This window comes from Erpetoichthys calabaricus, chromosome 4 (genome assembly GCF_900747795.2).
Source record: "Erpetoichthys calabaricus chromosome 4, fErpCal1.3, whole genome shotgun sequence".
Taxonomy (NCBI): Eukaryota; Metazoa; Chordata; class Cladistia; order Polypteriformes; family Polypteridae; genus Erpetoichthys; species Erpetoichthys calabaricus.
The window spans coordinates 200,788,932-200,808,130 of record NC_041397.2 but is presented as its reverse complement, the minus strand read 5'-3'; the positions used below and the strand labels follow the sequence as shown (position 1 = coordinate 200,808,130).

At 40.9% G+C, this 19,199-nt stretch overlaps 2 protein-coding genes across 3 annotated transcripts in view; one reads left to right on the top strand and one right to left on the bottom strand.

Moving 5' to 3' along the window:
- tmprss2 (transmembrane serine protease 2) overlaps positions 1–19,199 on the bottom strand; it is a 226,717-nt gene that overhangs the window by 78,600 nt on the left and 128,918 nt on the right. The gene's annotated exons all lie outside the window — the stretch shown is intronic.
- The window catches only part of LOC114650517 (protein FAM3B-like), a 41,072-nt gene continuing 26,356 nt past the window's right edge, over positions 4,484–19,199 (top strand). The window contains exons 1-2 of one of the 2 annotated variants that reach the window (XM_028800185.2): positions 4,484–4,661; positions 11,965–12,108. In XM_028800185.2, coding sequence (XP_028656018.1) covers positions 4,649–4,661; positions 11,965–12,108 — 157 coding nt within the window. In that variant the 5' untranslated portion in view covers positions 4,484–4,648. Of the gene's footprint in view, positions 4,662–4,758; positions 4,850–11,964; positions 12,109–19,199 lie in introns of those variants that run through there. The other variant, XM_028800184.2, reaches the window with a different exon arrangement.

The following is a 19,199-nucleotide window of genomic DNA, read 5'->3' as shown; positions in this document are numbered from 1 at the left end:
ATACTGCAGCGGGTGCCACATCTCAGTGCCAACAGTTTGCAGACTCTACTTAAAAGACCCGCCCTCCTCACTGGACAGTTAAAAAGACCAATCAAACTAACGATGACATCAAGTATTACCCAATCAAAAGTAGGAAAGGAGGCATCTTCATAAAATGCGTGTGGGATGATTTGCATGAGACGCTGCTTTAAAAAAAATGATAAAAAAAATACGGGAAAATAACATAGAAATCAATATAAACATTAACATCATTATCATATGAGAATATGAAGTAATATATAAGAAGCACATTTCATATAAATATAAATTATTAAACAGTAAAATCTTCTTCTGTAATTTGCTACCGTGGCAATTTGTGTGTCTGTCCAGGATTTTAAATCACCTGTAGCTCGCAAACCGTTTCACCTATTGACTTGAAATCTGGTACACATATAGTACGTCACGTCTACTATCCGCTTTATGGGTGATGATTGTATTACTCTTTTTATCTTTATTTTATTTTATTGTAGAATCAACTCCTATCTGCGCACAGCAGGGCAGCCGTGGGCGGATGCGTATGGTGTATTCACTCCATGTTATCGTGCATTGCGCTGTCACTGGTATTTTGATAAAAGAATTTGAACAACATATAAGAAGCGTATAAATTATTAAACAGTAAAACATTAACATTTAAGAAGTAAAGTTACATTAAGTACTACTGCAGTGCCTTCGGGTATACCTCATTTTTTGTTTGCCCATTACATGCTTAAATGTATACATTTTTTGGTGTACCTACCCGAGAACACGCGACATATAACCGAGCATGGGAGAAGCATGGATTTTAAACACGCGTTGAGTTCATCTGCTGGTCTCCCTCGTGGAATAACTGGTAATGTTTGACTAAAATCTACAGCGAGTAAAACGACATTACCTCCTATTTTTTTTTTTACGATCTCTTGAGATCTTGCTTTTTTCGGTTCAAGGCTTCATAAGCTTTTTTATGTTGTATGGTGTACTTATCCCAAACCATCATCTTTGAATGTTGCAAGACTTTCGCCTTGTATGTAGATCGGGGTAATTACATTCATTGCATTCCTAGTCTGAATCACAATCTGATTGTATGGGTGGTTACCTGGCACTGTAGGGTTGCCACCCGTCCTTTAAAATACAGAATCGTGCCGCATTTGAGAATGAAATTGCGCGTCCTGTTTTGAATCAATACGGGACGGGATTTGTCCCGTATTTTTTTTTATCATTTTTTTTAAAGCAGCGTCTCATGCAAATCATCCCACACGCATTTTATGAAGATGCCTCCTTTCCTACTTTTGATTGGGTAATACTTGATGTCATCGTTAGTTTGATTGGTCTTTTTAACTGTCCAGTGAGGAGGGCGGGTCTTTTAAGTAGAGTCTGCAAACTGTTGGCACTGAGATGTGGCACCCGCTGCAGTATGCGTCCCTTATTTTTTTGTATTAAAAGTGGTAACCCTACCTGGCAGGTAACACTTAAGTTTGGTCATGAAGTCATCTAAAATCCGCCACGTGCCCTCTTTTAATTGCGAGAAGCAGATATATATAGCCAAATTCTCGCGGTTCGTTGCGGCGAAGTACTGCTTTTAATTTTTTAATAAGAAAAGAAAACCTTTTTAAACGGATTGAAAATATACCAATAACAATTTGTTAAGGATCTGTTTTTTTCTGAACCTCGCTTTTCACAGCTGTCGCGCTACGGCGTGTGTTACGATTATTTGACAGTATGTAGATCGTGGTAATTACATTCATGGCATTCGTTTTCTGAATCACAATCTGACTGTATGGGTGGTTACCTGCCAGGTAACGCTTGTGGTTGGTCAGGAAGTCGCCTTACATCCGCCACGTGCCCTCTTTCTGTTTCCAGAAGCTGATCATAGAATGGTTTTAATAGTTTACTTTCAAATAACGCAAAGAGTATGCGACACGTGTTTCTCCCTAATTCTGGGCTCATCAGGCATACACACTCACTGCATCCCCTCTCGTGAATCGAATCTCTATCGTCAGCGCCAGAGTTGAAGCCCCTAACGTTGCCGTCAGCAAGTCGGCTAACATCCGCCATGTGCCGTCTTTCAGTTGCGAGAAGCAGATCATAGAATGCTTGAAACTGTTGCCCCTAACGTTGCGCCACGGCGTGTGGTTCGTTTATACCTCGTGTCTTCTCATTAAACTTTTATCTCGCGAATATGTTATTGCAATCCGCAGCGGGAGCGTTTCTATAAACTTAATTTAAACTTACGTTTTACACCGTGCTTTGTTTCCCTTATGAACATGCTTGTATGCTTCACTCGCTCCCTTCTCAATTGTTTAATGAATTTTTTGCTCTTCGCATTTTTGCGGCTCTTCCTTCATTTCCCCCTACTTCGTTCTTTTATCTCGCAAATATGTTATTGCAATCCTTAACGGGAGCGTTTCAATAAACTGATTGAAAATAGTTTTGTATTTACCTTTTTAGTAAAAGGCGAGCTTTTAAGCCTGAGAAATCACCCCGTAAATGCACACGTTTAATTGCACATGTGTTAATATGTATGGTTACACAGTATTAAAAGACAGTGAACAACGTCAGTTACCTTTGTTCCCGCGTTTGATAAAAGGCGAGCTTTTAAGCCTGAGAAATCACCCCATAAATGCACACGTTTAATTGCACATGTGTTAATATGTATGCTTACACAGTATTAAAAGACAGTCAAAAATTAACGTCATTTATCTTCGTTCCTGCGTTTGACTCGTGCTGTAAATCTCTTCCTTGTTTTTAGTTCACGTGATTACGTAGGAGGCGTGATGACGCGATACGTGACTCCGCCTCCTCCATTACAGTATATGGACAAAAAATATGTTCCAGTTATGACCATTATGCGTAGAATTTCGAAATGAAACCTGCCTAACTTTTGTAAGTAAGCTGTAAGGAATGAGCCTGCCAAATTTCAGCCTTCCACCTACACGGGAAGTTCGAGAATTAGTGATGAGTGAGTCAGTCAGTCAGTCAGTGAGGGCTTTGCCTTTTATTAATACGTATAGATATATATATATATATATATATATATATATATATATGACAGCAACACTCATAACAATGACAACACAATTACATTGACAATCATGTTACGTTATTTTTAAAATGTTTCCTTTACTTTTTCATAACCTCTTTAACACACTACTTCTCCACTGCGAAGCGCGGTTATTTTGCTATATATATATATATATATATATATATAATATGTGTATATATATATGCCCATGACCCTGTGTTCGGAGTCAGCGGGTTGGAAAATGGATGGATGGATGGATATATATATATATATATACTGTATATATAATATATGTGTATATATGTATATATATATGACAGCAACACTCATAACAATGACAACACAATTACATTGACAATCATGTTACATTATTTTTAAAATGTTTCCTTTACTTTTTCATAACCTCTTTAACACACTACTTCTCCGCTGCGAAGCGCGGGTATTTTGCTATATATATATATATGACAGCAACACTCATAACAATGACAACACAATTACATATATATATATATATATGTAGATATGTATATATATATATGTGTCAATCTATCTATGTATGTATGTATGTCTAGATATATATATATATATATATATATATATATACAGTATATATATATATATATAGATATGTATATATATGTGTATATATATGTGGATGTGTATATATGTAGATATATAAATAATTATGTATATATATGTGTCTGTGTGTGTATATGTATATATGTAGATATATGTGTGTGTTTATGTATGTGTGTATATATATGTTGATATGTGTGTATATATATATATATATATATATATATATATATATGTGGATGTGTATATGTATATATGTAGATGTGTATATGTAGATATGTATATATATGTATATATGTTTATGTGTGTGTGTATATTATATATATATATATATATATATATATATATATATATATATATATATATATATATATATATATAAATAAAAGACAGCAACACTTATAACAATGACAACACAATTACATTGACAATCATGTTACGTTATTTTTAAAATGTTTCCTTTTTTTTTCATAACCTCTTTAACACACTACTTCTCCGCTGCGAAGCGCGGGTATTTTGCTAGTTGGATAAATAATTTTAAACTTCTGAAAGTCTTACTTTCATCCTGGCAATGTGGGACTTAATAAACTGCAAACAAATTCTATTGGGCAAATATTAGTACTTGTATCACAAGCTGGTTGCTGTTACGTTTCTTTAAAGAAATGACCTAATACTTTTATAAAAACGCACGAATATAATTTATTGCATCTTACATAAGTCTCCGTAGCTTCTGTCTGAAATGTAGCGACATACTCCATGAGGTCTTCCGTATAAACTAAAAAAAAAAAAAAAGTCTGCCGAGCGCCTTTAAAGAAAGAAGCCATTAGTCGTTAAGACCGCATGCGCGCAGCCGCGCACCTGCTAGTTCCTTATTGACTGTGAGGTCGCGGACCCTGCTTGATTTACGTAGACGGTTTCGCATAAATGCTTGTTTTTACACGACTTTCTTCACCCTCTTGCTGTTTGTTTTTTTTTTCTTCGTTCCGGAGTTTGTAAAGTTTTAAGAAAGCATCTCTTCAGACGAAAACCCAGGCAATGTACTTGCACGGTAAGTCAGCTGTACCATTAGAGTGTGCGCACTTTTTGATTTCGTTTCACGAAAGTTTACTTGAGGGAGTGGTTTAGACCGTGGCTGTCGCCTGTAGTTCCGCACTCGTATTTCCATTTTTAGCACATGTATTACCTTTCAGGGGATATTTCTTAAGATGAAAAAGTGGGGGATCAATATTTCAGGAAGTAAGTATCAAATCAGAGTTAAACTTAGAATATTAATTTGTCGAAAAAAGAAGCTGACTTGAGTTGTAATTTGGGTCTTGGGTGGTGCTGAATTCAAATGTATTATCGCAGAGGAGGAGGACGAAAAGACGCGGGGGCGGCACGGCAAGTGTAGATGTCCTTTCTTAAAGTAAACGACTTTCGGTATTCTAGAAGTATAAAAAGAAATTATATTTATATCGATGGGCGGCACGGTGGCGCAGTGGGTAGCGCTGCTGCCTCGCAGTTGGGACACCTGGGGACCTGGGTTCGCTTCCCGGGTCATCCCTGCGTGGAGTTTGCATGTTCTCCCCGTGTCTGCGTGGGTTTCCTCCCACAGTGCAAAGACATGCAGGTTAGGTGGATTGGTGATTCTAAATTGGCCCTAGTGTGTGCTTGGTGTGTTTGTGTGTGTCCTGCGGTGGGTTGGCACCCTGCCCAGGATTGGTTCCTGCCTTGTGCCCTGTGTTGGCTGGGATTGGCTCTAGCAGACCCCCGTGACCCTGTGTTCGGATTCAGCGGGTTGGAAAATGGATGGATGGATTTATATCGATCTGATAACGCCTGATTCTTTAGTGATAATTGTGGAGGCGGTGTTACGTTCAACTGCGACAGTTTAAGAATCAAAGTACAAAAGTCCCAAGATTCCACGTAATTCCCATTACTTTTAAGAAAGGAAGACTCTAAACCATGAGTGAAAACGTATGAAACGTTCCTAATAGCTTAAGCACACTAAAGTGTCACCAGTTACTTGGTGAGAGAGTTATTTGAGGTGCATAGAGGGCAGAACTCCAAAGGCGATTCTGTTATTTGCTGTCGCGTGTTTTTAGCATTTGGATGGAAATAAATGTTAAACTTCCCTTGGCAGGTGACTCTCTGGTGACTCTTCCTATAAAATCAGTAGACGAATGGGGGGGTTGTGGGCATGATGTCGCTGGAAAGCGGTGTATGGCGCTCCTGATATCTGCAAAAGGACGAAGGTCCTCTTTAGAGTCCTGGTACTTCCTGTCTAGCTATATGGTTGCGAGACATGGACGCTATCCAGTGACCTGAGACGAAGACTGGACTACTTTGGTACTGTGTCTCTCCTTGGGTACCGTTGGTTTGGCTTTGTGTCGAATGAGCGGTTGCTCATGGAGTCCCGAATGAGGCACATTAGCTGCATTGTGAGGTAGTGTCAGTTACGGCACTTTGCCCATGGGCCGCGTTTCCCAGAGGGTGATCCGGCTCCTAAGATCCTCATTGTTGGAGACCCGAGTGGCTGGACCAGGCCAAGGGGTCGCCCACGTAACACCTGACTGAGTCAGATAAAGGGTCATTTCCGGATGGTGGGACTGGACCGCGTGTCTGCCTGGGGGGTTGGAAACCGGGATCCCGAGTTGTTTCGTCGTGTAGTGGGTGCGGCAACGCACTGTACCAGTGCATGCTCCCCAACTTGACTTGATGGAAACAAGGAACGTCGGTCAATGTGGGGTCGTTATACTCCCCGAGGGCTTAATGCAAATTTCACATAACATTAAGCCTTCTTTTCCCCATAAGTAATCTTAATTTAGAGCCTATCCAGGTAGAAATCCTCTCTGGATAGAATACGTGTTTTCGCCAAAATAAGTTAGCTTAAGTTAAAATTTCGACACCATATATATATATATATATATATATATATATATATATATATGTAATATTAAAAAAAAAAAAAAAAAAAAAAAAAGTGGACACGGCCAACAACACAGTGGCCAGAATTTGAACCTTGCACCAAATGACATAAATGCAACGCCACTTTTTTTTTTTTTCTCCAAATACTTCATTTTCATTCCACAAAGCATAAGTACATCCTGGAGGGCTTCAGTGGTTACAGGTTTTTGCTTTAATCAATTTCTTAATTAGAACCCGGTTATTTACTACTTAACCAGTCATCAGTTAATAATTAGGTGCAAATAAAAATGGAACCTCCAGTTAATGGGCTTCCGTTTTTAAACCTGTGTGTATGCATCATGAAGTTTATCTGTTTTAAAAAGATGTTTTAAAGTGAGAGAGAGAAGAGAGTGATCTAAGCGGTACAAATCTGTTCCGGAGCACAAACATATGTGTAATGTCCTCAGAAAATCAAAATTTCCACAACATATTAAAGATTTGTGTTGGAAGATTGAAAACATTAACAAGGCATATAATGTCAAGTTTCATTATCTGCTAGGACCTGCAGCCCACTAGGACCATAATTCAGAAACCCTGCCACAGAACATTTTTCAAGATGTGGGGTTAGTTGACGGACAACTTCAAACTGGCCCATTGTGAGTGAATGTGTCCTGTGATGAGTTAACATCTTACCTTGGATTGGTTCATGTCTTGTGCATTGCTGTTAAGGTAAAGGTGTGTTTCTGTATCCATCCATCCATCCATTGTCTCCCGCTTATCCGAGGTCGGGTCGCGGGGGCAGCAGCTTGAGCAGAGATGCCCAGACTTCCCTCTCCCCGGCCACTTCTTCTAGCTCTTCCGAGAGAATCCCAAGGCGTTCCCAGGCCAGTCGAGAGACATAGTCCCTCCAACGTGTCCTGGGTCTTCCCCCGGGGCCTCCTCCCGGTTAGACGTGCCCGGAACACCTCACCAGGGAGGCGTCCAGGAGGCATCCTGAACAGATGCCCGAGCCACCTCATCTGACTCCTCTCGATGCGGAGGAGCAGCGACTCTGAGCCCCTCCCGGATGACTGAGGTTCTCATCCTATCTTTAAGGGAAAGCCCAGACACCCTGTGGAGGAAACTCATTTCAGCCGCTTGTATTCGCGATCTCGTTCTTTCGGTCACTACCCATAGCTCATGACCATAGGTGAGGGTAGGAACATAGATCGACTGGTAAATTGAGAGCTTTGCCTTGCGGCTCAGCTCCTTTTTCACCACGACAGACCGATGCAACGCCCGCATTACTGCGGATGCCACACCGATCCGCCTGTCGATCTCACGCTCCATTCTTCCCTCACTCGTGAACAAGACCCCCGAGATACTTGAACTCCTCCACTTGGGGCAGGATCTCGCTACCAACCCTGAGAGGGCACTCCACCCTTTTCCGGCTGAGGACCATGGTCTCGGATTTGGAGGTGCTGATTCTCATCCCAGCCGCTTCACACTCGGCTGCGAACCGATCCAGAGAGAGCTGAAGATCACGGCCTGATGAAGCAAACAGGACAACATCATCTGCAAAAAGCAGTGACCCAATCCTGAGCCCACCAAACCGGACCCCCTCAACGCCCTGGCTGCGCCTAGAAATTCTGTCCATAAAAGTTATGAACAGAATCGGTGACAAAGGGCAGCCCTGGCGGAGTCCAACTCTCACTGGAAATGGGTTCGACTTACTGCCGGCAATGCGGACCAGGCTCTGGCAACGATCGTACAGGGACCGAACAGCCCTTATCAAGGGGGCCGGTACCCCATACTCTCGGAGTACCCCCCACAGGATTCCCCGAGGGACACGGTCGAATGCCTTTTCCAAGTCCGCAAAACACATGTAGACTGGTTGGGCAAACTCCCATGCACCCTCCAGGACCCTGCTAAGGGTATAGAGCTGGTCCACTGTTCCGCGACCAGGACGAAAACCACACTGTTCCTCCTGAATCCGAGGCTCGACTATCCGACGGACCCTCCTCTCCAGGACCCCTGAATAGACTTTTCCAGGGAGGCTGAGGAGTGTGATCCCTCTGTAGTTGGAACACACCCTCCGATCCCCCTTCTTAAAGAGGGGGACCACCACCCCGGTCTGCCAATCCAGAGGCACTGTCCCTGATGTCCATGCGATGTTGCAGAGGCGTGTCAACCAAGACAGTCCTACAACATCCAGAGCCTTGAGGAACTCCGGGCGTATCTCATCCACCCCCGGGGCCCTGCCACCAAGGAGTTTTTTGACCACCTCGGTGACCTCAGTCCCAGAGATGGGGGAGCCCACCTCTGAGTCCCCAGGCTCTGCTTCCTCATTGGAAGGCATGTTAATGGGATTGAGGAGGTCTTCGAAGTACTCCCCCCCACCGACCCACAACGTCCCGAGTCGAGGTCAGCAGCACACCATCCCCACCATATACAGTGTTGACACTGTACTGCTTCCCCTTCCTGAGACGCCGGATGGTGGACCAGAATCTCCTCGAAGCCGTCCGAAAGTCGTTCTCCATGGCCTCCCCAAACTCCTCCCACGCCCGAGTTTTTGCCTCGGCAACGACCAAAGCCGCATTCCGCTTGGCCTGCCGGTACCTATCAGCTGCCTCCAGGGTACCACAGGACAAAAGGGACCTGTAGGACTCCTTCAGCTTGACGGCATCCTTCACCGCCGGTGTCCACCAAAGGGTTCGGGGATTGCCGCCACGATGGGCACCGACCACCTTACGGCCACAGCTCCGGTCAGCTGCCTCAACAATAGAGGCACAGAACATGGCCCATTCGGACTCCATGTCCCCCACCTCCCTCGGGATGTGGTCGAAGTTCTGCCGGAGGTGGGAGTTGAAGCTACTTCTGACAGGGGGCTCTGCCAGACGTTCCCAGCAGACCCTCACAACACGTTTGGGCCTACCACGCCTGACCGGCATCCTCCCCCACCATCGAAGCCAACTCACCACCAGATGGTGATCAGTTGACAGCTCCGCCCCTCTCTTCACCCGAGTGTCCAAGACATGTGGCCGCAAGTCCGACGACACGACCACAAAGTCGATCATCGAACTGAGGCCTAGGGTGTCCTGGTGCCAAGTGCACATATGAACACCCCTATGCTTGAACATGGTGTTCGTTATGGACAATCCGTGACGAGCACAGAAGTCCAATAACAAAACACCGCTCGGGTTCAGATCGGGGGGGGCCATTCCTCCCAATCACGCCCTTCCAGGTCTCACTGTCATTGCCCACGTGAGCATTGAAGTCTCCCAGCAGAACGAGGGAGTCCCCAGAAGGTATGCCCTCTAGCACCCCCTTCAGGGACTCCAAAAAGGGTGGGTACTCCGAACTGCTGTTCGGTGCATACGCACAAACAGTTAGGACCCGTCCCCCCACCCGAAGGCGAAGGGAGGCTACCCTCTCGTCCACCGGGGTAAACCCCAATGTACAGGCTCCAAGTCGGGGGGCAATAAGTATACCCACACACGCTCGGCGCCTCTCACCGGGGGCAACTCCACAGTGGTACAGTCTCCAGCCCCTCTCAAGGAGATTGGTTCCAGAGTCCAAGCTGTGCGTCGAGGTGAGTCCGACTATATCTAGCCGGAACCTCTCAACTTCGCGCACTAGCTCAGGCTCCTTCCCCTTCAGAGAGATGACATTCCACGTCCCAAGAGCCAGCTTCTGTAGCCGAGGATCGGACCGCCAAGGTCCCCGCCTTCGGCCACTACCCAACTCACACTGCACCCGACCTCCTTGGCCCCTCCCATAGGTGCTGTTTCTGTAGATGTTCAGAAAATGAGTGAATCATTTATGTCACTAGCTTTATAGCAAACAACCACGCATTGTCTGAATCTGTCTATTTCCATTACAGTATAATGGGGAGCCAGAGCCTCTTCAGGAAGCATCAACGTCGCTGTGTGGTTTGACATCAGTCCCCTACAGCGGGCACCGACAACCACAATCGTACTGAGCCAGACAGGAGTGCAAAGATAATAATTAATACAACATGAATGTCCTCTTAACCATGGGCTAAACTTGCAAACTCCACATAGACAATGACCAAGACTTAAACCATACTTTGGTTCTAAAGCTACTAGGTGGTATCTTTAAACTCGGTTTCACTTTGTGACACAATTGCAAGTATGGACAAAATAAAAAGTAATAACCTGCTGTCTGGTTGATGAAGTAGTAGCCCCTGAATCGCAGTTCCAAGTGGTCTGGGGATAGTTTTAAGTGTCGGTTTGGCACTTATGAGTAAATTTGCAAGTGGAAGTCTGATGTCACACACAATTGTGCCCTAAGCAGGGTGAGCCTTTATGTAAAGTGAGGCAGCAAAATAAAGATAAATACATAGAGCAGGAGTAGGCAAAGTCAGTCCTGAAGGGCCACAGTGGCTGCAGGTTTTTTTTTCCAAACCCAGTTTCTTAGTTCGAAAACAATCCTTGCCACTAATTTAATTTCATGGCTTGTTAGTACTTTAACTCTGCCATGCTAGGTTATTCTCATATCCTAGATTTTTTTTTTTTCCTTTCTAAGGATATCATCCAAATGATTTGAAATCTAAAACGAATGAGTAATTCTCACTCCTTCACTTTTTCACTTCACTTTCCTTCCAAGAATTTAATTAGAACTAAATACTGCACGATAAATACAAACAGGTATAAATGGAAACGAGCTAAATGGAGAAATGCTGGTTTCTTTTGTCATTTGCATCCAACTGCTAATAAGGAGCAATTAAAAACCGAGAATACAGGTGTTAAAGACTAAGATAAGCAATAAGGGTTCAAAATCTTAACAAGCAAGGCAATTAAAATGAAGCAGAAGTGTTACTTGAGCAATAAGTGCTTCTTATTAACCAATTGAGTTGGAACAAAAACCTGCAGCCACTGCGGTCCTCCAGGAACGACTTTGCCCACCCTGACAGAGTATATTCTTCAAAAGCAGGTTAGAAAGAAAATGTAAATTTTAAAAACAATTGTGCCCTTCACAAAAAAAATGTGTTTTTAGTGTTTATATGTCAGAATGTTTTTTATAGCTACCCCTATTCCAGAATCCTGTATTTGAAGCTATTGCAGTATGTTCTGTTTAACCTGTTATGCCTCCAGTACTCTGTACATGTTAAGCCACCTTACAGATGTCAGTTAATATGGGTGGACATGTTCATGAATGAACTCTAATTCACTGGTGGTCCATCCTGGTTTAGCTCCTATGCTGTCCAGTCCTTCAAACAAGGATGATATCTGTCTGTAGTACACAGCACGTGTGTGCAAAGCTGACAGAACACATCTGAGAAAACCCTGTATTTTGTGATGAACTGATTTGTTCTTGCCTTGTTCTGATATTGCTGGTATGTTCTGTGGGTGCCTTTATATCCGATTTGGTTCAAATAAGGAAGTGGATGGGTGGACATTATAAACATTCTGCAGTTTTCTGGTTAGATACCTAAATCAGTTGTCTCTTTGTTTCTCTTGCAGCATTCTTGAGGAGACTTGTTTTTCTGCTGGTCTGTGCATTGGCTTGGTACCTGGGACAACTGGTTGCAAACGTTTTGCCCCCAGAGGCCTTGTCATTAGCAGCTAGTAGCATTCATAGTGTTTTGGAGCGACCTGTGTTGAGAGGTACAATTTTCTGCATTTTGTTCCTTTGTGTTTAACCTCATAAAAATGTGTTTTTATTGGAATATGGGAAACAGTCATACTCACAATTTCACAATGTCAGTAATGTTGGTAAGTGTAACAGAGAAACACTAGAATTATTAAAATGAGCAAGCTGAGTTTATTAAGAGTAGATTAAGGTTTTAATCTTTCCTATCTGTTTAAAATCGTTATATAACTCCACATCATCAGAGTAGCCAGAGGCATTATTAAAAAAAGGCTTTTGATAGCTCTTAATGGGTCTTTTTTAATTTGATGGATGCAGGTTTGACATAAAAATCATAGCTTGGATAAAACTATTGTATTCAAATCCTGAAGCCAAAACAGCATGCAAAATGTATACATTTGCCCATTTTTACTACATTGTCATGGTGTAAGGTTAGGAATTTCTTGTTCGTGACATTCACAGTAAGCTAGCATTTATGATATATGTGTGTGTGTATACTGTAGACATTTGTAGGAGTTGCTAACAACCGGTTGATCAGGTATACCGGATGAAATTCTTCTTACAATATGGAACACATTTAAATGTACAATAGTACCCTTTATAAAGCATGCAAATCTGTTCATGCAAAAGGAAATGGGAAGTATTATTTTCTGTTGGTGTATTCGTGTCTTAAAGGTAATGTCCTTGTGTATGGACTTGTATATGAACTTCTTGAACTGTATGCAACAAGTGAGCCTACTCCTTTATGAACATTATCCAGTGTGATGTGCACTTCGGTCTGACTGGGGAGTTAATACTGGCTACAGTCCACAGGCACTCCGTATTGAGTTAAGTTGATTTGATGATGTATGTACAGTATATTTAAAGCTGGTGAACTGAAAGTGGAAAAAGCTCTGTCTTATTATATGTTTGGTTAGTGGTGGCATGAGTCAGTGAATGAGAAAGAAGCTCTGCTTTCATTCGTTCAAGCAGGGATGTGATAATCTGCTATTGAATCCATTTTAAGTAGCAGAGTTTTAACAGTCATTAACCTCTGTCAAAATACAGCCATACCTGTATGTATACACTATATAAAAAATAAGAGACTTGCTACAACAAGCTTCTCATCAAAATATAATGGCAATGAACTGAATACATTGAAATAGCAACACCAAGTTCAGGATCCAATGACTTTGAGGTGAAAACTGACAAGTCACAATAACTTGGGAAGAATACACGGACTACACACCCTGTATAACTTGGAACTTCACACTAAACATCAGGTAACCTGCATTAACTACTAAATTTTAATTTTATTATTTGCAAATTTATTTGTTGGCCTGGGCATTGTTCAGGCATTCTGAGGTAACTGTAGTTGGAATGGTCAAAGTAGCTTTTCACAATGAGTTGCTCAAACCAACATCATTAAATCTCATAATATCCTATCAATTTATGTGAGTCATTATGATAGGTTTCAGAATAACAACAGTCTGTTCAAACATTCATCTGTACAAGAAAATAGAGAAATCTTGTTATCCTATTAGTGCTGGGCGGTATACCGGTTCATACCGAAAAATGTTTGTTTTTTTTATGATATGGATTTTTCTTATACCGCAACACCGGTTTAAATTGCCTAAACGACGTTCGGAACGTGGCGCAGAGGGAAACTGTTCAAGTGGGGACCTTTTTCACTGCTACACCGCTGAACACAGATTTGTTGCGCGGGGGCTCTTTTTCACTGCTACACCACTAAATAGGTAGTGGTGGTGTAGGTATTGCACGGTGAAAATGGACGGAGAACATTCCGAAACTGAAGCTGACGATAAAGTTGAACATGATGACACGGAAGAACTTTTGCCGAAAAAAAGGAGTCCGTTGCCTGGAGATACTTTACTTTTAAAAGGTCAGATGTGTAAATACTGTTTCTATACTACTGGATAATACTGCAAGCCAAGTTGTACTTGTTTTATTTGTTTTCAATACAGTGTAATGTACCTGGGTACTGTGTAATAGTGTGACGACATGTTGACTTTATTCTCGACATTTCTACTTTATTCTCGCCGTTTATGTCAAGATTAAAGTCGACATGTTGACTTTATTCTCATAATTTGTCATTAAAGTAGAACATCGTAAACGAAACTTCATCGTAAAATGAATATTTAATTTACTAGATTTTCTCAAACCCCGTCATAAGTTATATAGCACATTAAATGCTTTGTGTTAAGTGTTCTCCGAGATTCTTAAACTGACTTCTTCTTGCACTAAGAGGAGGCGCTGGCAAAGATTGCCGCACAGAATACATTCACTTCATGATCTTCCTGCTCTCTGAACATTTAGAATGCTAAGATAAATACTTAATATAATTTTTATGGTGAAATGCATTAAAGCATGCATTAATCATATGGGGGCACGGAGGCGTGGAGGTTGCACTGCTGCTTCGCAGCAAAGGTGTCTTGGTTGTACCCTGCCTTGCATTTGCATGTTTTTCTGGTGGGTTTACTCGGCGTGCTTCAGTTTCCTTTCAAAGTCATGTAGGATGTGGGGTTTTGATATGCTATATTGACCCTGCTAGTGTATGTTTTGCTTGTATTCATCCTGCGATGTGCTGGCGACTCGTTCAGAGATGGGCGCAACTCTGAATGGATGGCATAATTAAACATGTATAACGAAGATATTTTTAAAGTTCTGAACACTCCATGGGCTAAGTGTATAACTAGTTTTAATTTCACAAAGACGTTTATCGTGTGGTGATTGGTTATGTGGTGAAAGAAAAAGGAAGGATAGGAACTGGGGTTTTGGTAGCCTACGTCAGATAGAGACAGCATGCATGCAATAATGAGAGCCCGCTCAGAAGAACATGCATTGAATTCTGTGTTTGTGTCTCTGACCACCATATCACAAACCCAACATTTACATAATATTTAAGTTAAACCTGTGCGATAGCCATTCATACATCCAGTTTTTTTGGAGCCTCGTCACACCTGCCATAAAGTTCTCTACACTGAACATACACCTGGGGACCCCTTACTGCGAGGGAGCAGCACTACCGTGCATGTGTAATACCTGCTTTAATGCATTTCATCATGAAAATGATATCAAGTATTTATCTCAGCATTCTAAATTTTCAGAAAGCAGGAATATCATGAAGTGAATGGATTCTGTATGGTGATCGCTGTCTCCTCTTAGTGCGGAGGAAGTCAGTAGTGATTAACAACTGGGTCGGGGAACGCAACACAAAGCATTTAATGTGCTGCATTAATTTATGACGGGGTTTGACAAAATCTAGTAAATTAAACATTGATTTTAGGAAGAAGTTTAGTTTACGACATTCTACTTTAATTATGAATTAAACTATGAGAATAAAGTGGAAATGTCGACTTTAATCTCGACATAAACGGCAAGAATAAAGTGGAAATGTTGACTTTATTCTCGACATATAGTTTGTTTTTTTTTCCCTCTATCCGTATTGTTTTTTTCTTCACCATGGGTCTAATACGATTCCGTAGGTCTATACCACAAATAGCATTATAAATGCAAGTTGCAGGTTTATAATTTATGCATATAGCTTAGCTTGAAGTAAGGTCCATATTAATGCAGTTTGCCTAAATGATGGTTCAGTTGGTAAAGATGTCATCACCAAGTTGCACTTGTTTTATTTTATTTTAATTTGGTGAATACTGTGTAATGCACCTGGGCTTGAAGTAATAGTGCAACTATCAGTAATAATACTATTATTTATTTATTTAAATATTAATGCAGTTTAATGATGATAAAGTTGTTTAAAAAGTCACTAACGTGTCAGTGGACAGAGATTGTTAACATTAACAGAAAGTGTAGTTGGTTTACAAAAAATATTTACTATTTATTCCTTTTCTAAGACATATTCAGTGCAATACAACTTTTGACAAGCACTTCTGGATATTTTACTAAGTCTAAATGCCTCTTTGTATGGTTGAAAATATGTTGTCAAAATTATAGTTTTAAGTTTTTGCAAAATTTGCTCAATAAAAAGGTTCTGTATTTTGACTGCATCTGTCATGCAATGTGATACCTTCTCCATTAGTGCCACCCCCTTGAAAACTATCACTTTATGGGGCAGTGCAAACCTGTATTAATACTTGTGTGCACATTAAAATGTTTTTTTTTTTTTTTTTTTTTTTGTACAATGTACAATACTCTTGAAAGTGGAAGAGGTTATTCTTAGCCAGTAATTGCAGTGGAAAATGTGGTTAACATTCACTCATGCATGGGGGAAAAAAATGCCGTTGAATACCGTGAAACCGGGATAATTTAGAAAAATACCGTGATATAGAATTTTGGTGATACCGCCCACCCCTACTTCCTATTAGAAATACATATGGGCTGTTTCGAAAAGTTATTTAACATTGGCAGCTCACCCTGTATAATAGCCATTATATAGATTGCTACATAAAATTGTTTAGCATAGAATTAAATAGCTTGTCAAGTAAAACTGATCATATGTAGCTAATATTGTAAACAACTGTCATATTTGTAGCTTAACTTGTAAAATAAAAAATATAGCCAAAATAAACCACAGATTTAACCCAGTTAAATGACACTGCAGCTAAGACTGATATAATATGCGTTTATTATTTCTGTGTTCATTGGTGCAGCGCATATTAGACTCACTAATTAATTAATCTTGGTAGGAGATTGTTTTATATTAGTGGTACAATACATCAACCCCAACTGAAAGTCTTTGCTCTGCCATAATGCACAATTACTCAAAAAATGCTTGAAGGCCTGACATGAAAATATATGAGCAGTGTTGACTTTTGCAGTTTCAATATTGAAAACCTCAGGAACTTTGAACTGGAAAATATTTCCTTGGTAAGATTTAAAGTGGCTCATTTGAACTTTGAACGTATTTGAATCCTGAATTATTGTATTTTATATGTTAAACTCTGAAAATTTATTTTGATTATATCTTTATAATAAGAAAAAATGTTGTTTTTTTGCTGAAATTTAAGAGTGAAAAACAATGCAATAAGAAATAAGATTTTTTTCTTATGATTTTATTGAATAAAGACATGCAGTATATTTCTTGAACAGTAAAAAAACATTATTTGCCACAGTATATATAATTTACACGATTTTCAGATAAACTTATTCATGTTAATTCAATTTTTTTATTGTTTTTTTTTATAGTGTTATTCACTGGGTGCAGTCTCCCATTATACTAACAGTTTCTCAGGTACAATGTTAGTTACAGACTTTACGGATTAATAATTAGAATAATGCTTTCACATTAAGATGCAGTGAGACAAAAGCAGATTAAAAAATGAAACCTGACAATATCTGTCAGTTAACATTATTGTTGAACAATGGCCAGTCTACAGTAGTAGGAAAACAAACTCCCACGGTCAACTGAAACAGAAAATCCTCGAAAGACAGTCCGACACAAGTACAGTCCACCACCTCCAGGGCATTTTAGACAATACGGTATATCTGTGCTGGGCCATCCAATATGACAACAGAATATTTCCATTTATTGATCCCTAGCATCATAGATATTTTCCCATGGGCAGGAAAACTGACACAGCAGGACACAGAAGAGAAAAAGAATAAGAGGGCTAGGAATGGTTCATAATTATACTATTACTCATTTTTAAACAAACCGCTAATAAACAGATGCAGTGTACACAGCTAATTAGCAGCTGTAATCAGGGTATGCTAGTGAGAGGAAACATCACCCAATTTAAAAGTACTTTGATCCATTTTTGTTTATATGCATGCACCGTCCTTATAATAATAAAAAAAACCAGTTTGTACCTTGGGTGCACAAGTGGAATGGCCGTGGGGTACTGGACTTGGAGTTGTGCGCGTTTTCCATGCGAAGGGCCCTCGGGTGGAGGTGTGTGCCTGCTGCCCATCGTGCTACGTCTCCGCATTCTTCTGGTGTGGCTGTGGGGTTTGGTGGCTGTGGTGCTGTGAAGTAACAGACAAATACATGGTGAATACTGGTCGCGGGCATAAGAAAAGGACATGGTGCAGATTGTTGGCAATATAGGCGTGTGTGGCACAGTTGGCACCTATAACATTTAGGCTAGGCACGTAACTAGGGGTCGCAAGGGGTGTTAGACCCAAGTCAGGTGATGGGTGACCCGGGATAAAAGCCGGTCATTATGCCAGAAATGGGGGGAGCTCAGTTCAGACCAGGAGAAGGCCAGTACGTGAGCTGCAGGGTGGTGTATTGGCAGAGAATACACAGGTATTCCGAATTGCCAGGACAAGTCAGCTTTAATCCTGAATTATTGGGTAGGGGGAGAAAGCAAGCTAAGAATCTTTTTACTGAAGAGCTTATTAAAAAGGGGATTGATCCTTTTTTTTTTTTTTATACATCATTGCAGTGTTTGTGTGCCTTTTTTGTAATTTCTTTATGGACTTTTTTTTCTTTAATACCTTTTTTTTTTTTTTTTTTTTTTTTTTAAGTTGTTGCATCAGCTGTGTTTGCCTCCCTTATTATCCCACTGTTGAGATGTGAGATTTTACATATAACTTGATAAATATTTTGTATGTCTTTTTTTATTTGTAATTTAGGCAAAGCAATATAATTTAGTGTTTAAAACCTCCATCCCCCCCCCCCCCCCCCCCCTTTACGACTGGGCCTTTTTGAATTTTACGATAGAGTTGGGAGAGGATGTGCTTTAAACCAGTTTGGCAAGTGTTTCTCTGCTAAAGTCTTTGAACCCCACAAGAAAGACTTAAAGACATGGTCTTGGGGGTGGCAAGTTTTAAGATGTTGTATTCCCCCATTGGTTCGAGGTATGGCTGTTTGGAATTGGCTTGGATCAGAAGCTTTTAAGTACCATGATGTTCTGTCCAACCCCTAGAGCCAATAGGACATCTATAAATGTATGTGTTTAACCTCACAATCTCTCTTACCACACCAACATATGATGAAGAAGTATCTCTCTCTTGCTAACCTGTGATGATGAAGACAACACAATGAAGAGCACAGTTTAGCAGCCATTTTGAACAGACATGTGGCTGAAAGCTGAGCACCAATGATGCCTTAACTAGAGACATTTAAGTAACTACAAGTCTGTGTGCCGCCTGAACTACATATCATCATTTAATCAGGTTGTATGGTTGCCAATATTCAAAT